The sequence below is a fragment of the Cheilinus undulatus genome, linkage group 19, assembly GCF_018320785.1.
Source record: "Cheilinus undulatus linkage group 19, ASM1832078v1, whole genome shotgun sequence".
Lineage (NCBI taxonomy): Eukaryota > Metazoa > Chordata > Actinopteri > Labriformes > Labridae > Cheilinus > Cheilinus undulatus.
In genome coordinates this window covers 10,963,973-10,981,202 of record NC_054883.1, presented here as the reverse complement: position 1 = coordinate 10,981,202, position 17,230 = coordinate 10,963,973, and the positions used below count along the sequence as shown (strand labels likewise).

At 41.0% G+C, this 17,230-nt stretch overlaps 2 protein-coding genes across 17 annotated transcripts in view; both read right to left on the bottom strand.

Annotated features, from left to right (window-relative positions):
* Nucleotides 1–1,222: 1,222 nt before the first annotated feature.
* LOC121527744 (uracil nucleotide/cysteinyl leukotriene receptor) lies at nucleotides 1,223–4,373 on the bottom strand. The gene is made up of 2 exons (XM_041814806.1): nucleotides 4,318–4,373; nucleotides 1,223–2,398 (listed from the first exon to the last, which is right to left on the bottom strand). The coding sequence occupies exon 2, from the start codon at nucleotides 2,377–2,379 to the stop codon at nucleotides 1,459–1,461; it is 921 nt and encodes a 306-aa protein (XP_041670740.1). The 5' UTR covers nucleotides 2,380–2,398; nucleotides 4,318–4,373; the 3' UTR covers nucleotides 1,223–1,458.
* A 102-nt stretch (nucleotides 4,374–4,475) lies between these two features.
* si:ch211-285f17.1 (sickle tail protein) overlaps nucleotides 4,476–17,230 on the bottom strand; it is a 207,596-nt gene continuing 194,841 nt past the window's right edge. For 9 of the 16 annotated variants that reach the window (XM_041814795.1, XM_041814793.1, XM_041814792.1 and 6 more), the window contains 10 exons: nucleotides 17,054–17,201; nucleotides 15,818–16,295; nucleotides 15,525–15,726; nucleotides 15,114–15,403; nucleotides 13,097–13,249; nucleotides 12,674–12,796; nucleotides 9,482–9,562; nucleotides 7,777–9,387; nucleotides 7,153–7,284; nucleotides 4,477–6,133 (listed from right to left, as the gene is read on the bottom strand). In XM_041814795.1, coding sequence (XP_041670729.1) covers nucleotides 5,600–6,133; nucleotides 7,153–7,284; nucleotides 7,777–9,387; nucleotides 9,482–9,562; nucleotides 12,674–12,796; nucleotides 13,097–13,249; nucleotides 15,114–15,403; nucleotides 15,525–15,726; nucleotides 15,818–16,295; nucleotides 17,054–17,201 — 3,752 coding nt within the window. In that variant the 3' untranslated portion in view covers nucleotides 4,477–5,599. Of the gene's footprint in view, nucleotides 6,134–7,152; nucleotides 7,285–7,776; nucleotides 9,388–9,481; nucleotides 9,563–12,673; nucleotides 12,797–13,096; nucleotides 13,250–15,113; nucleotides 15,404–15,524; nucleotides 15,727–15,817; nucleotides 16,296–17,053; nucleotides 17,202–17,230 lie in introns of all 16 variants that reach the window. The other 7 variants (XM_041814797.1, XM_041814790.1, XM_041814791.1 and 4 more) reach the window with 7 other exon arrangements.

Genomic DNA, 17,230 nt, shown 5'->3' with positions numbered 1-17,230 from the left:
GGTTTCGGTTAAGATACACAAATTTGTTTAATTTATTGATTAAAAAAATGGACTAGATAAATGCTATAGATGTTGCACAATAAAGGCTTTAGCCGCAGTTTTGTTGCAGAAGCTGAAGAAATGGTTGCTTATGACTGACTACCTCTTTACTTCATGAAGCGTTGCAATTAAAGTTCCTTTAAGGATCTTTAGCTGGTTATATAAATGACTCAAACCAGTTATGATCTACAAAATAAAATAAGACCTTTATTGGGAAGTTACCATAACGTTACTTTAACGTTAGTAGAGGGCAGGGCAGTGGTGGACCCACGATGCTTGAGGGGCCTGGGACAAAAATGATAAAAAGGGCACCTGCTGTTTACAGAGGGGCACCATTGCTCAAAAAGTTGTCAAAAATTTATAGTGTAACAGTTTAAAATCTTAAGTTAAGTTTTAACTACAGAAATTATGAATACCGTCCACACCTGTGTAAAACTTGGGAATAAGAAACCATTTAACCACTGATTTAACAAATTTACACAAGGGAGGACGGCAGTGAGAGTGAATTTTACACCAAGGAGCCTAAAGCACTTTATTGCATTTTCTCCACTGTTGGACATGTGGTTTTGTTAAGTAAGAGGACACGGTGTCCACTGGATGACAGCATGGAGGAAAAATTATAATTTATGGTCAATTTAAAGGCTTTTTCTCAAATTTTGTCCACATATTTTCCACTTAGAGGGCAATTTATTGTGTTTATCTCCCATAGTGGCACACAAGAGGGCACCTTTGTGGTGATTTATTTAAACATTTTGGCTCAAGGGGGGCATTAACCCCCCTGCCCCTCCTCTGAGTCCACCAGTGCCACAGGGTAGGTGTCAGACAATCTAACATGCTGCTTTTAAAGGATTTACACTGCAAATGTTTGATCAGCATTTTTTTAATTGTTAAAGAAGCAGGTGTACATTAAAAGAAATAACAAAATATGACTTTTATTTGTACAGAACAAAATAAGCATGAAAATAAGAGGTAGTCTACTGCCTTGTCACCAGGGGGCGCCGACAATGAAAGTTCCCCACAAGAGCTTTAAGGCTAGCGTTTGACCTGACCATCATCACATTTTTAATGCAGATACATTTTTTCATGAAATTGTTATAAATTCAGATCTTGGAATATCTTATCAAATTTAGCCTACTAAAGAATTTCAGAAAAGAAATCCAAAGTACAATAGGTTCAGGGCTGCCTCCAGGTGTACCTGGGCTTATATCTTGTGTATTGCCTACAGTATTGTTTCGTAAATAAATAATGCTTTGAGTCCGTTCCACTGTAAACAAAATGTGGCAATCTATGTATGTTACCTCAAAAATATTCACAGGAATTGTTACACCTATGGTTAAATGAGAGCCTTCATGTCCTAACATGTCTCTAAAAATTACACAAAAATGAGACAAATTCTCTTAAAACATTTACATGTATTGCTTATGGATCATTTTCCCCTCTTTTGCAGAAGAGCTGCAGCAGCTTCTCCCTGTATGTGCGGTTCAGAAAGAAATACATGACAGGATCCAGGACACCGCTAACACAGGTCAGTGCAGATGTGATCCAATTGGCTCTTCCAAGAGCCTCATGGCTTGCTGCAGTCATATGGCCACGATCATGGCTGTCAATGTATATTACTCTGCACACGTGGTAGGGCACAAAGGCCAAAAGGAAGTTCATCAAGATGAGGATGACCTTTTTTTTAGCTTTGTCTTTCACCGGTCGTTGCTTGACAGTCTTTAATTTCTGCAGAATCAGGATGTAGGAAGCCACTATCGTAGTAAGAGGAAGAACAAACGCCACAACTGTTGAAAGCAAAGCTTTAGGTGATGCTTTTTCTAAGTACAGTTTGTTGCAAAATCCAGTTGAATTATTGGTCTCATTCACTCTAGAAAGAAGCATAGGACTCATAAGCAGAATGATTATCAACCAAAGTAGTCCAGCAGCTATGTTTGCATACAGAACTTTCCTAACTGACTGTGACTTTAAGGGCAGAACAACAGCCATAAATCTGTCCAGGCTGATGAAACTCATTAAGTACATGCTGCAGTACAAGTTTAAGTAAAAAAGGAAGCCTGCTAGTTGACAGATGACATGTCCAAAGGGCCAGTGATTGTCAGACAGATGGTAAACTATCCTCATCGGTAAAATAAGCACATAAAAGATGTCAGCAAAAGCCAGGTGCATGAGGAAGATCTTGGATGGAGACATGCTGTCCTGGTGGAAGAAGGCCCACAGTGCCAGAGCATTCCCAGGAACTGCCATGATGAAAACCAGGATGTAAAATGCAGAGAATATAATGTTCTCCAGGTGAGAGTGACTTCCATAGAGGAACAGTATGTCATGTTCAGAGATGTTCATTGTTGTGGAGAGGATCAGCCTGCAGTGGCATGGACACAAACAACATGTTATGGTGAGTGACATCCCAGTGATAGCAAATGGCAAATTAAAAAAAAATTCCCGCAGTCACTCTTTAAATCATAACAAAACTAAAATTGCATAAGAAAAAGATGACTCGTATATGTGAGAATGCTTTCTGCCCACATGGTACATCATGTGAAATGAGGTTTGGAAGAAACAGGAACTGCTGTGGCAGAGGTGCTGAGAGCTGCAAGAGATAATTATCAACCACCTACAGAAAAACACTATCTGAGACATGAAATTGGTTTTGAGGTAGTTAAGAGTTATTCTCAGAGTTATGGATCATGGGTCTGACCAGACTTCTGCAAACTGTATTTAGAATAAAGAAGAATTTTACAGAGTGTGTTTGACTTAACGGACAATGTGTCTACTTTTTTTTAACTGAGATTAATGCTTAAAAGCTGTGATTCAGTGTGAGTGAATTCATTGGTTCTCACAGAGCCTAAGGGGATATTAAACATAATGAGACTTTACTTTTTACTGAAGCTTGATGAAGGCATGGATTTATACATTTTAATTTATTCCAAACAGGTTTTTTAAATTCTTTTTTTGCTTGGAAAAGCACACTAAATAAATCCAACATGATAAATGTTGAGTGAACAAATTATGATTTATTGGTGGACTATGTAAGATACAACCAAGTGAACATAAAGCTTTAAGTTGAGCCATTTTTTTACTGACTCAACTTAAAAAGTTGGCAGAAATATTTAGGTTGAGTCAACCACCTAATCTTCTCTGCCAATGCCAAACAACTAATTTTGCTGTTGCTATGGACTCTTGTTTTGAGAATCTTGTTGAGGCTTGTCATCATTCTGGGTGATCTCAATGCAGAGATATGAGATTCTGCAACCTGTTGCAATCCCTTATCTCCACAGTCTGTGACTGAACTCTATCCTCCAAGGTGACAACAGTCGCCCCCACAGAGCAGGGTTTATCAGAGACTACATACAGTATTTGGGAGTGGAGAGGATGGAATGACCTGCAGTCCTGACCTCAACCCCATTGCAGACATGCTGTTCATGCCAGAGTGACCAACAAAACCACACTGGCTGACTTGTGACAAATGCTGGTTGAGGAATGGGATGCCATCCCACAGCAGTGTGTGATCAGGCTGGTGACCAGCATGAGAAGGAGGTGCCAGGCTGTTGTGGCTGTGTATGGTTCTTCTACACACTACTGAGGCTCTTGTTTGTTCAATGATTTATTATTAAATTGCCAGTATGTCTTGTCTCTTTAGACTTCAATCATCCGATCCACCAAACAAAATACAATGCCAGAATTAGTTGTTTGGCAGATACTTGAAAAATTTTTCATGGGTTCAACCAAATACTCAGCTCTGCTGCTCATCCCACAAATGCATGTTCCTTACAAATGTGGCATCATTAAAAGTTATTAACAGGCTTTCCAACAGTTTAAGATTTACTGCCAAGAAGCATTGTCAAACAAAGAAATAACCTACTAAAATGTCAACTTTCCATAATTTATGGTGCTATCTTAAACATTTTCTAGTAATGGCTTTTTTACTTGCTATGACTCAATTTTAAAATAGTTTATCATTAAGGTCAAAAGTTTCTCGTGTTTATGGATCTTTTACCAATACTTTTTTATAACTATGCAGTTCCAGAAGATATGAAAATGATTAGCTCCATTGGTCCCACAAACATTTCAGTTTGTTTTGTAATTTGATCAGACAGGTTTGTTAAAGCCTTCATTTTCAGCTGCATTCAGTAAAATCAACTTATTCCTACGGAGTCTAATTGGTTGTAGTTATGAAGCAAATGGAGTCTTTGTATATCAGATCATGTAATGAAAAGCAAAATCATGGCAGTAAATTTTAGGAAACAATGGTGACCTGTCAATAATTATATTTATTCTTACCTGCTATAGAAGAGGTAGAGGATTCAAAACTGTATGTAGAGATCTGACAGGTGAAGTGGAAGTGAGAACTGCTCTGTTGTGTTGAGTGTCTTTAGTATTTATACACCCACTGCGACACACACAGGAAGCCAGGGAAACAGAAAATAAAAACAGAGAAGCTGGATGCATTACAAGCATGCAAGTCTTTATTTTTGCTACTCCAACACAGTTTTTGTCTTTTACCACACTGCTCCTTTATAGTATGATTTAAAGCTTTACAAAAATGAGAGAAAACCAGATATTTACAAAAATCTATCTGTGCAAACATAATTCTTCTTTTACACCACTCTCCTAAAGTATCTGAAAGGCATGCATACAAATAAACTTTGGTATGTTAAAAAAAAACTACTTATTTCCTTAGTAGAAGCGTCTATGTACATGTTGTAGAACTGATTCATCACTTTTTTTTTTAGTACAGTTTACATTTAGACAACAATACATGTTAACTTAAATGGAGACCTGCAGCACAAACACTGCAGTCAACACTTCAGCCATGATACCGAGAGTGCATGTTAATTCCCCTTTATCTTGTGACTGGGTTAGGCCTGAAGTGAGTTATTTTACAACAACTTTGGCAAATAGGCACACTAAAAAGAAAATTTTATTACTCATGATACCAGTTTTACACATCTGTAAAAGAAATTGGCAGTTCATAAATGGTGGAAAAATGAGAAAATACTCTTAGAAAACAGAAGTTAATAATGAGTTCAACTTTAAAATGTCTGCATACATTAAGTATACAATCATAAAAGGCATTTACAAGGGCTGCGTTGAATGTCTGGCAACAAGAAATATAGAAGATTAAATATACTATGGTTATTCAATCTCTGGTTTGAAAAATAAAACAAACTTTTTACAAGGTATGTTGCGATTGTACATCAACTCTATATTCTCTATAGTTACAGCAATAAAAATAGATTTTCAACACCATGATAGCCTTCCACTTCAACTACAAAGTGGCAAAACTAAATATTTTTTAGTTCCATTATAAAATATTTTGTCAGAAACATCTGGTACACCTTCAAGAACAAAGCAGAATCCAAGATTTCAAAATAAGAAAAATGCAACTTAAAGGAAAATAAGCATCGGTGTGAGAATGCCAGTGTCAAATAAAACATGGAGAAGGGGAGTGCATCAGGTAATACTAACAAAACAGAAAAAAATAACATTAATCAAATGTAGAGTATGAAAACGTGACCTGGTCTACCTGCTACTCGGTAAGGCCTGAGTGGCCATATTGGAGCTAGGTAGCGTCCTTAGCTGCTGTGGCTGTTGGGATGCAGGATTTGCCGCTGCTGCCGTTGTGGGACCTGTAGCTGGTGAAGCTGGGGGTGTGTATGGTGCGGATGCTCTTTCCGCCCGGGCCCAAAGGTGTGGGCGACAGAGGGGAGGGGGAGGAGGTTGAGGAGGAGGAGGAGGAGAATGAAGAGGTGGAGGAGGAGTGCACTCGACCATTCTGAGTCTGCGAGGAGAACGAGAGAGCTTTACCCGTGTGCTGTGAGGGTGCTGGGAGTTTCAGGGATCCATTAGACAGGGAGGGGATGTGGGAGGAGGGGAGGGAGCTGGAACGAGGACTGTGAGAGGACAGGATGGAGGACTTTGTCACAGAAGAGGAGGAGGAGGAGGAAGGGTTAATGGGATTAGTAGCATCTGAGTTTGGTGCACACTGGGAGCTGCCTTTAGTAGAGCTAGGATAAAAAGCAGGGATTTTAGAGATGGGAATAGTAGGGGAAGTAGTTTTATGATCCCCTCCCACTCTTTTAGCACTTCCGTTAGCCTGCAAACAGAGATGCCAAAACAGAAACTGGTTGTCAAAAAGAAATCTGGTCAAATAAGACATACAAAACGTAAGACGATGTTAAAAAAAAACTACACATAGAAGCACACTATGACTACACAAACATTAATATCGCTAAGACAAAACTAAAAGACACTAAAACAACATGTAAAGAAGCTCTGTTTGTACATGGTAAGATGAAAAGTGACAAATGAGGTCAAGAATAGAACAGTGCTTATGTTAGACAGCGCAATGGCAGGCAGGAAGGGCATCTCCATTTTTGAATTGTTAGATCTGGGAAAGTTAAAGCCTCTTAGTGGGATTGTAGGGGTTTGGGTAGAGATGCATATAAAGGCTGGAAAGTGTTATATATGTGGGTTATGAGTTTGAAAAGTGAGAGCAGACAGGGGGAAGGTGGGGCAGTAATCCACTGAAACGGATGGTGCAAGATTGTGAGACGGGCGAGGTCTTGAGGGTAAGGATATTTCACCGTGAGGTTAAGAAGCTGTGCAGTAATGTTTGGGTTTGAGCAGAGGTGCATTGTGAAAAAAGGAAGAGCCGAGCCCGAATGTCAGTTAGGTTTGTGTTTGAACATAGCCATAAGCATCCTGGGATTGTGGCAACACTGTTTAGGAGCTCAGCTGTGATGGGATCTGGAGATGTGATGGCAACTCAGATGATGACAGGATAGGATTCCACTTTTCTTTGCCATTTTTCCTCTTTTTTTTGTTTGTTTAGTCACCAACACAGTGAAACCATGAGCAGTGTGGACATGCAGAAGCATACAGTACAGTGATGTTATGGGGTAACAGTCAGAGAGTCAAGCATGCCTTCTCGTCAGAGCAGACTCGAGAGAAACATTAACAGATCCACAGTCGCCACTGTAGTGACTTTTTTCAAACACTGGAAATTTCACAGCTTTGGTAGTTTTTTCCCCCTAATAACCTAACCCTCATGTTTTCCATGCCTATATATGTTTGTTTCCTCTCGTCTCTGGTAAGGCCCTACAGTAAAACTACCTGTCGGAACTGCCTCTGAGCGTCCTGCAGTTTTTGCTGTTTTCCTGCTTTGTCTGTAGTATTCGGCGACTGCCTGGACTTCGTAGACAAAGGGACGGGCATCCGACTAGTGGGAGAAGCGACACTGGTGTTCTGCAAGGGGATCCAAACGAAAAACAAAAACAAGAAATAAAACAAAAGAAAGAAAAAAACACACCACACAGAAGGTATGAAAATCAAGGCACTTACAGAGGTAAAAGAACACCCTAACATCTACACCAGTGAGAGATCATGCACCCAGTGAGACCATAAACCTTCAAGTCAATACACAGTAGTACATGCATTCAAGAATATCAGAGTTTAGACATCATGATCTTTGATGATGAGTTTGCCACTTGCTGAAAACCTCAGTTTTAGCAATGAACTGAAGGAGAAATATGGTAGCCAGGAGCCCAAAAAATGCCACCCACAATCATGACACCATGATTTCAGAGAGGGAGAAAATCACGGGGGACATTTCCAAGCACCTGTGGAGTGGATTAATGATTTTGCAATTTGAGTGGTTAGGGTTGAAGTGAAGGTAAACTGAAAAAAAAAAAAAGAAGGACCCAAAGCCTCCCGGAGCAACAAGAGCTAGAGAGAGACCTGTTGTACGGTGCTGGGGGCACTGGGGACAGTGGTGGTGGTGGTTGTGGTAGTAGGGATGACTACAGGGCGAGGGAGGAGCTGTGGTTTAGTCTTCTTCTGCAAGGAATTTTTGCTGGGTACCTTAGAGCCTGACCCTCTGGATGTAGGGAGAGAGGACGACCTCTTCAGCCCCACTCCTTCTGAACTTTTCCCGTTTCCTGTTTTAGGCTCCTCTGTGAAGGTTTGTTCTGTCGGGGAGACTGGTCCCATCTCACTGATGGTGGTCTCCAGCTGCTTGATGGTCTGCTCCAGGCTGTCCAGTGTTTTGTAGGTGTTTTTGCGGATCTCGTTCGTCCTGCCCATGGAGTCAGAATTGTGCTTCTTCACCGCGGTTGAGCTTGGAGGATCTGCTAAGGATTTTGACCGTGCAATCTCAAATCTTTTCGCCTCTTTGTGCTGCCTGATAGTGCCGTCACTTTCTTCCTCATCTTCATACACAACCACCTGTAAAGTCTTCTTGCCTGACTTGGTGCCTGTGCGGATCGCCTGGGTCAGTGCTGCCAGCTGTTTCTTTGGAAACTTAAACTTGAACTTCTTCTTACCGTCCTGCTTGGCATCACCATTTGACTCCAGGACTCCACTGTCCGAGATTGAAGATGAAGATGAGGATGATGAGCTAGCGTGATCTGCATTAACCTGCAAAGAGCTGACCTTTTTGCCATCAACCACCTCGGTTCCTCCAGCTGTGTCTGACTCTTCGCTTTCCTCATCGATGCGCTCTGCTGCAAGCATCCTGTCCAATTCTTCCTCGCATTCAAAGATGGTGGACAGGCGCTTGTAGGCAGAACGGATGTCCATTGGCTCATCAAAAATGATAATGACAGGCTTCTTGTTGAAGCCATTATCCTGTGGTTCGATGGGATCCTCAGCAATGTTTCCACGATTTGCGGCGTTCCCTACAGTAACAGTCTGGACGCTTCCTTTCTTGGCGTTCACCAGTTCCTGGTACTCACCACAGGACAAGGCCTGAACTTTGGTGTTTGTGATCATAAATGCTATGTTATCTGGGGGTGGAGGCGGCTCTTCACCTGGTAGGTCAGGACTAAGACTTGCCTCATCATTATAATCCTCAAAGTTAGTTTTAGCTGGATCACTATCCTCCCTAGGAGCTGGATTTGAGGAAGCAGCAGAACTCTTGGGAGCCTCTTTGATACTGCTGGTTGTTGTGATTGCCACAGGCTCAGTTATTAAATTCTTACTGACAGAAACATTGTGCTGGGCAACGTTTGTTTTCTTTTCAGTGTTAATTTTGTTAAGGATTTTTCCCTTCTCCATTTCCGCGCTGGTCTTCAAGGATTCTGAGCGTTTCACTTGCTTCCTTGGAAGTTTGAATCCCTTCAGTCCCACAGGTTTGGGCGATATCGGAGGTGGTGTTACAGGGGATTTGGGCGGTGGAGACTGTGGCGGCTGCTGCTGCTGCTGCTGCTGGCTTGGAGAATTGTCGTTAATATTGACATTTGACACCTGTGATGGAGGCTGAGCGGGTTCCCGGTGTTCGGGGGTTTCCTCACTTCCTGGTGGTGGTGGTGGATTCTCTTTGGGGATCTGGCCAGTCACATAATAAATGACCTGTGGAATAAAGAGGTGGCTGATCTCTTTGATTCTTGTACATATATTAATACATGTTAACACTGTTTATACTATTTTGACAAGTCATACTTACCCCCTGGCTCTGTCTGAGAGTGGTATTTCCGTTTTCATCTGTGTCTGGATCTTTATCCTCACGACTGGGCTCTGAGCTCTGCTAGGACAGTGTGTTAAGGGAATAATATTACTGGGCAACTGGTGTTTCATGTATTTTTTCTTTAACTATGAATTCACTGCAATACACTGCATACACTATTGTAATATGCTCAAACTAAATCCTGTTTCAAACCATACTGTAGCACTTTGACACCAATCTCCAATAACACTATGACCACCTCTTGCAACCTAAAGCAATTCAGTACAGCAGCTCTACCACATGCTTAATTCACTAAGAATGACTGAACCATTAGTGGCTCCAAGAATTAGGCAATAATCACTCCCACTTTCTGCTTCGTCTTAAGTATGAATTTGGAAAACTTAGATTAAAAAATGTCATGAATTTCACTATTTAGGAAAGTGGTTCTCAACTGGTGGGTTGGAATCCAAAAGTGGGTTCCAGAGCTGTTTTCAGTGGGTTCTGAGGGTGTGCCAAAAAAGCTGGGGGTAGGCCGCTGTTTGGCCTGGGCATTTATTGAGGCAAGTATTTGGCATAATGTTGTTTTGTTTTGTAGATTCTTTTTTTTTTTTTTTTTTTTTTTTTTTTTTAATCATACAAAACAGGATTACTGTCCTGATCACTGGACAGGTTGTGCGTAATATTTCTTACATATACTGTAGTGTTGTAGTCAAGACACACTATCCGAGACCAAGAGATGCCCGAGACAAGAGGGCACAGAGACTAAGACAAGACAAGACATCTGGGGGTTGAGACCAAGACCCAGACGAGACCAAGACCCAGACAAGACTGACACCATGAAAATCAATAAAGAAAATCATCACACGTTTGAACTGTAAAAGAACACTCTCTCTTTAATTTTAGTCTGCTTTAAAATAAATTTGACAGCAAAAAACAAGGTGCCTGCAACTCTGTTTTCAAAGCACTACAATGCAAAAATCAATCTTAGCAAATTTGTTCAGCTAACTAAAAAATAAATCCCTGTATGTATTAAAAAGCCTCTGACAAGTCCAGAATTGTTGTAAATGAAAATTAGATGCTTATCTAGATTTGTCAGGTGAATGAGGTATAAACTAAATGTTAAGAGGTTTTTATGACTAGGAATAAGATGGACTGCTTTGTTAAGATCTGAGTTTTTGCAGGTGTCTGACACAGAAGGCACTAGAATAGATTTTCAATGAAGGATAACAACCAGTGCCCTAACAGCAGCTGTTTTAAGTTAAATTACAGCATCAATTAATCAGGAAAAGTTCAACTGAAAATGACATTATATACCAAGCCTGAACAAAACCATCAGGGGGGAGGAGTTGTCAAATTACACATGAATTGAAGAATTTATTGTTTTAGCAAGGGCTTTTCCTTATTATCACATTACTAACACTGAAGAATAGCACCTCAGTGGATGGGAAATCCCTGGTCTGGCCAGTCTGTGACAGAGACAAGACCAAGTAAAAATGCTCTCTATACAAGACCAGAACATGGTCTACAACACTGGTATACTGCGCAGGAGTTACCACCAAGCCTCAACAGACCAGTTTCAGCCCACTGTAAATGTGCCCTTGTTTGTGAATAATTGCTTTTAGCAATGACTTTTACTTGCATGGAAAGGGGTGAATATTTACCGATATGACACAAATATCTTGTAAAACAGGGCCTCGCTTCATGCTGACAAGAAAAGTGATACTTTTGCTTTAACATTTCTTAATAAAGTCATGGTGGTTAGCGCTGATATACTGGACTGTGTTAAATTGAAAAGGGCTTCTTATATTGTTCCCACTTCACAAGCATATATAAGAGAAGCAGAAAAATAGTAACACCTTTCAATTAAATGCACTCACATAGGTTAAGGTTAAGAAATCACTTGTAGCCATGTAAAACCCCCCTGAAAATATAGAAGCTTTTTAAATAGGAATTTTTGTGGGAGCCACTGTATTGGATTGCATTAGACTAAACAGGTGGTCATGATGTTATTGATAACTAGTGTATGAGCTGCTCTGAGATTTTAAAGGCTATTCTTAAAATTTGTGCTAGTAAGACTATAAAATATTATTTTTTAAAGCTAAGAAGATAAGCAGCTGTAATTATGGCAAAATCAACCAAATAGTGATGGCTTAATTCTATTTAAAGTCATTTTTCTTTGTTAACTTGACTGGTTTCAACCTTTTTTTCCTAGCATTTTACTTTCAAAAGATATTTTAACCTCATTACATCCTGTTTCCTGTACTTTTTACACAGGAAGCACAGCTAACATCGTGCAAATAATGTCTCAAACCACCTTCACTTCAAATAAATACTTTAGACTTTGTGTCATTACTGAATTTGCAATATTCTCATCCTGGCAGAAAATATTTTCTTTTAAGTAAATACTAGTTTACTCCTTAAACTAATATCTGTCAAACTTTACCTGAGCTGATTCTTACATTAGACCACACCTATCACCGTGATCACACTGGTTGACATATTAAAGGTGTACATTGATTAGCTTTAATGTGAAGTATTACTACAGGGTTGTGCTGGTTATTTAAGGTGTAAAGCTGGGAAAGCAAACTCAAGTAAAGTTGTGCAAAGACAAAAGAAAGAGAAAGGTGATTCTTCAGAAAAATACAAGTTGGAGGGTTGCATGCAAAGTGGCCATACTGACCTCTAGTGAACCAAGTCTGCAAAAACAGGTGTCTATCACATGTTCTATTTATGTTTTTTTCAATTGTCAATCATTCAGGAAATGATTCTTGTTGATTTTGTATGAAGATGGGTTAATAAAGAAAGACAGAAGACGATTGAATTGCCTGTACAATACAATGCCCAGGTCTTTATTGGTTCGGAGAAAAAGACAAAGAAAAAACTAAATCAGCTGCAGAACACATCATTGTCTGGTCCAGACACACAAAAGACACAGCATCTTTTCAGAGGCTTCATTTTATGCAGACTTAATCCTGAAATATTCAAGTTGTGATATCCAGCAGAATCACAAGAGGGAAGGAAACTGAGGCAGCAAGGAAAGGAGCTTTTTGGAGGCAGCTGTTACAGGTTTCTCTCGAGCCAAAGCAAGGGTGCAGAGGTTGTTTAAGGGTTAAGACACAGCCATTGATTGTTTCAGACAGTTGGCAGAGGCAGGCAGTTAGCTGGGTGGCTGCACGGCGATGCATATTTTACCTTTTTCTCTTTGAGGGACATTAAAGCCCCTGGTCTTAGTTCTCTGATTTGGGGTTCAATTCGAGTGGTGGGCTCTACCAAATTTTTCACCCCTACATCCTTAACTGTGCACTTCTGGAAAACCTGAAGAGTGGGAAAAAAGTGAGGGGGAATGGGGGACCAGGGTTTTGAGGAGGGAATAAGTTTAAGTGCCTTTACCTTCACCAAAGCTGAAAACCCCAAAAGTTAGATCCATAATCACAATCAAATCCAATGATCAGATATCAGAAAGTCAACCAAGAAAGAAGAAATTAGAAGACAGAAAAGGTCACCCACTCCAGAAATGCAGAAATCAGCAAAACTCTAGCAGAAATTACACCTCTGATTTATTCTTAGATAGGCTCTGTATGTGTGTAGGTGCTTGAGTGTATGAATGCATCTAACCTGAAGCTCCGCCATGATCTTGTCCCCTTCATCCTCTTCTTCTCTGCTAACAGAGGAAGTGACGGGTGGAGGGGTTGCTGGCTTAGGCTTGGTCTCTGGTGGAACCTTGGTGGGCTTTTGGGGAGAGGGAGGTGGTGCTTCCTCTTCACCTTCCTGATGACATTTTATGAGGGAAATATAATCAGTCATTATCTGGTTTGAATTACGTGCAAATTCTCTGGTCATTGCACTGACCGAAATGTACAAGTTACTAACACCTTACAAAATCTAATGATTTCAAGGTGAATTGATGACAAAAAAGCAGTGCTAGCATGAGTTTAAAGGGTAAATGGAGAGATAATTTTTTTGGACCTTTATGGCTTTATGCCAGGAATTAGAAACCAGCGAGAGAAAGTGGAGAATGACATGCAAACAAAGACATAGACATGGTGACATAACTACAAGGCTTCCAGCACTCAAAAAGCCAATACTCTTTCAATGAAACTAAGTGTATGCTTGATGGCACTATTATATGAAGAGCTGTCAGCCAATACTCAAATCTACACTTTGCACAAAGGGTAAGGAAATCCGTGTTTGGTTAATCGCTTTTTTTGTTGTTAACAAAGCTCCATGGCAATACATCATGTACTGTCGAAAATTCTGTTTATTTCACTTTTAACATGTACCAAATGTTCTCTGCCAATGCTAATCAGCTCATTTTGCTCTTGCTATTGACTCTTGTTTTGAGCTTCTGGTAGAAGGTTGGTGTGAGCTAAGAGGCAATCAGCATAGCATGGGATACCATACTTACAGCTGGTCTTTTCTATAGATTTGTCTTTGCAACATAATATATTACAATTAGGCCTGTCAATATTAATGTGTTAACGCTTGTGATTAATCTGGAAAGCTTTACACGTTACAAAAATAATAACACAATTTACACATATGACTAAGTTTGACCACAACTTGCTCCCGTGGCCCTCCTGTGTGGATGTTTACGTCCCTATGGTGAAAAGATTGCAGGCGGGTCAAACACAGCCAGCAGTGATGAGTGAGGAGACAGACCCAGGTCTGCTTCACGGCAAATTTGGATTTAAAACACTGACTAATGGAAGTCTGGATAAAAACAACAGTACTGCAGTGATGAACTGTCTTTACGCACAACGAGTCTGAAGAACCACCTCCGGGAAAAGCACATCTCTGCTTATCTTAGCAAAGACGCTAACAACAACACGGGATCAAGCCAAAACGCCAAGCTACACCGGCGCAGTCCAACAGACCTGGATTTGTCCCCAAAACGACAACATCGAAGCTAACTAACGGGATCGCTAATGGGTCACCAGAGACTGCAGACCATGGACATCATCTGGGTCGCCTCGGATGACCAGTAAAACAGAACACCTATGAGAACTACTGTCACAAGAATCCATGAACTGTATGACAGATAAAAAGGCAACTAAAGTGAAGCAGCTGGCCTGAGCTACATGTATTACACTGACAAGAGACGCCTGGACATGATTCAGCAACTTCAGCTACCTCGGGGTAACAGCACACCTGATCATTCACTTTACAGCACAAGTTATTTAGTACCTGATGTGTTCATCTGCTGGTCTTACAGTGTATAAATATTATTGCTCAGTGAATTAAGACACTCTGATTTACAAACCACAAATAAGTTTAAAAACTCTACTTTAATATTTCTTCATTTAAAAACTATACTTGTACTAAAAATCTAAAAATTTATTAAAACTAAAGAAACGCTGTGACTAATCATGATTAATCACAGGATAGTGATGTGATTAACTTGATTCATTTTTTTGATCAACTCGCAGTACTTATTACAATATATCAGAGGTCAGGCTTTTGTAAACTGCTGAAAAGCAAAAAGATCTCCACTGTTATTAAAAGTTTTGGACGGCAGACAAAAACAAACTTTATGTTTGTAATAAATTGAAAACCAAGAAAGGTCAGAGGAGTTTGAATAGTGACTTAAGCTGCAACTGCTATGTGAGCACTGTAAATCATTAATCGAACCAACCTGGGCTGAGACAGACTCCTTCCTGTTTGTGTAGACCACCTCACCGGATCGTGTTGTGGTCATGCCTGAGCTTGAGCTGTGGAAGGTCTTCCTTGGAGGAGGAGGTGGTGGAGACTTGCTGGCCTTTTCAGACACCTGCTTGTTAAAACTGTCAGTGGGTGCTGGCTTGGTGGCAGTCTTTAGGGGCCTCTCCAGTGCAGGTTTGGCAGGTTTCTCCAACACAGGCTTGGGTAGTTTCTCAGGCCCCTTCTTGACAGCTTTGTCAGAGAGAGACTCGGACTGGGCCTCATCTGTTAAAAATACAGCATTGAATTATACGGAGGAGAAATTCTTGATTCCTGAGATATTCTTGCTTCTGTTTGTTTGTGTTTGGAGCCCCTGTTTGTGTGTTAACTGCGGTTAGATTTGTACCTGACTGTGACTCCACAGGGTTGTTTTTGATTTCTGACTGCTCTACGGTGGCCACAGTGGGTGCTGCTGGGTTTTCTTCCACCTCTAGGCTGGGGATGCCCTTCATCATGTTTGCCTGGGCCTCTTGCAGTATTTTCTCAAACTCCTTTCCATCATAATGACCCATGTTCTGCCTCCTCTCCTCCCATTCTTTTTCTGCAGCCTACAGAGTGAAATTTAGAATGAAGAGGAAGTTAACAAAAAGATAATTCTAACAGGACAGTTAAATATCACACAATCAAGACCACACCTACCTCTATGGACATAGCTCTGTTTTTGCTCTTGTCCTGGCTGTTCTGGAGCTCCTCTATAACTAGACCCTGGTTTGTAGTGCCGTTTCCATTACTCACATGCCCGTTCCCGTGCATCTTCTTAAGACGGGCAGGACTTGGTGGATCCGAGGCTGCCCCCTTGGGAGATTCTCGGCCTTGACTCTTGCTGGGGTTGGGGCTTGGGGTGAGCGGGGGACTGGGCTGAGCTGTCAAGGCTGCAGACTGCTGGGACTGCTGCATTTGGACAGGGGAGCTCTGGACATGATGGATGACCACCGGGGAGGAAGGCATCACCTCCGATCTGATTGTGGAGCTCTGGGGCTCCAGTGGAGCTGATGTGGAGTCAGGCTGCACTGATGCTGGGAGAGCTTCTGAAGGGGGAGCTGGTACTGAAGGGCTGTTTTCCACTGGGACATTAGCAGAGGGATCAAGTCCTTTCTGTGAGTTCTCAGAAGCACCTCTGTAGAGAGGAGTGGAGCAGAGTGTGAAAACACAAAAATATCTCCAGATATATTTCTTCCTAGTTTTTAAAACAATAAAAAAATAACAGAAAGACTGCAAAAAATGTGTTCACTTCACAATATACCGTACATAAAAGAAATCTGTTTTACTGGTGGTATAATTTGGTGTCAAATACTGACAAACTGCAGAGATAAAGTCAGCAACAACTCACGTAAATTTCTCTGCAAGACATCATTTCGTCCATTTGTTTTCCTCAAGCGATAAATTAACTACAATAAGTTCCCTTTTATTCCAATGAATAATATTTTTTCAGTGTGTTTTATGGGGTATGTGAACAGCTCTAAAACATTTTTACACGAAGGATGAAGTCAGCATCAGTAGTTTGGGTGACTGCATGTCATCGACAGAATCAGAGAAACTCAAGCGAGAATCTGGTATCTGTGACATATTAAAATGGAAATGAGGCGCTGCAGCGTCCACCAAATTAATTCACTCATCGGTTCAGTGAAGTCGATGGAAGTACATCAACACACTCCTCAGTCTGCACAGAATGGCCTCTTTGATGGGATGAAGGCCGGCCTGTCCATATAATCACATACAATCTCCCACGTCATAGACCCCTGTGAGGAGCTCTGCAGAGTGCTTTTTATTTTCATCTTCTATTCACCCTCACCCTCTCGGCCCCCATACCCCAGCGACTCTGCTTCAGAATCATACTTTTATCTCCAGTGACATTTTCCCTCTCTTTCCTCATACCTTCTAAGGCTGCTGAGCGTGTCCGTCAGGCTCTTGACCCTTTTCAGCATGCTGTCCAGTTTGTGAGGTTCCTCCTTCAAAAACTTGACCGCTTCCACTTCTACCCTGAGCACGGCCCGCATTCTGGTTTGTAGGGCAGGGAATTCCCCTGGAAACACAGGCAGAGAAAATGAAAAT

Coding starts and splice junctions, on each gene's coding strand:
- LOC121527744 (XM_041814806.1), bottom strand. CDS start 2,379: ATGAACATCTCTGAACATGACATACTGTTCCTCTATGGAAGTCACTCT.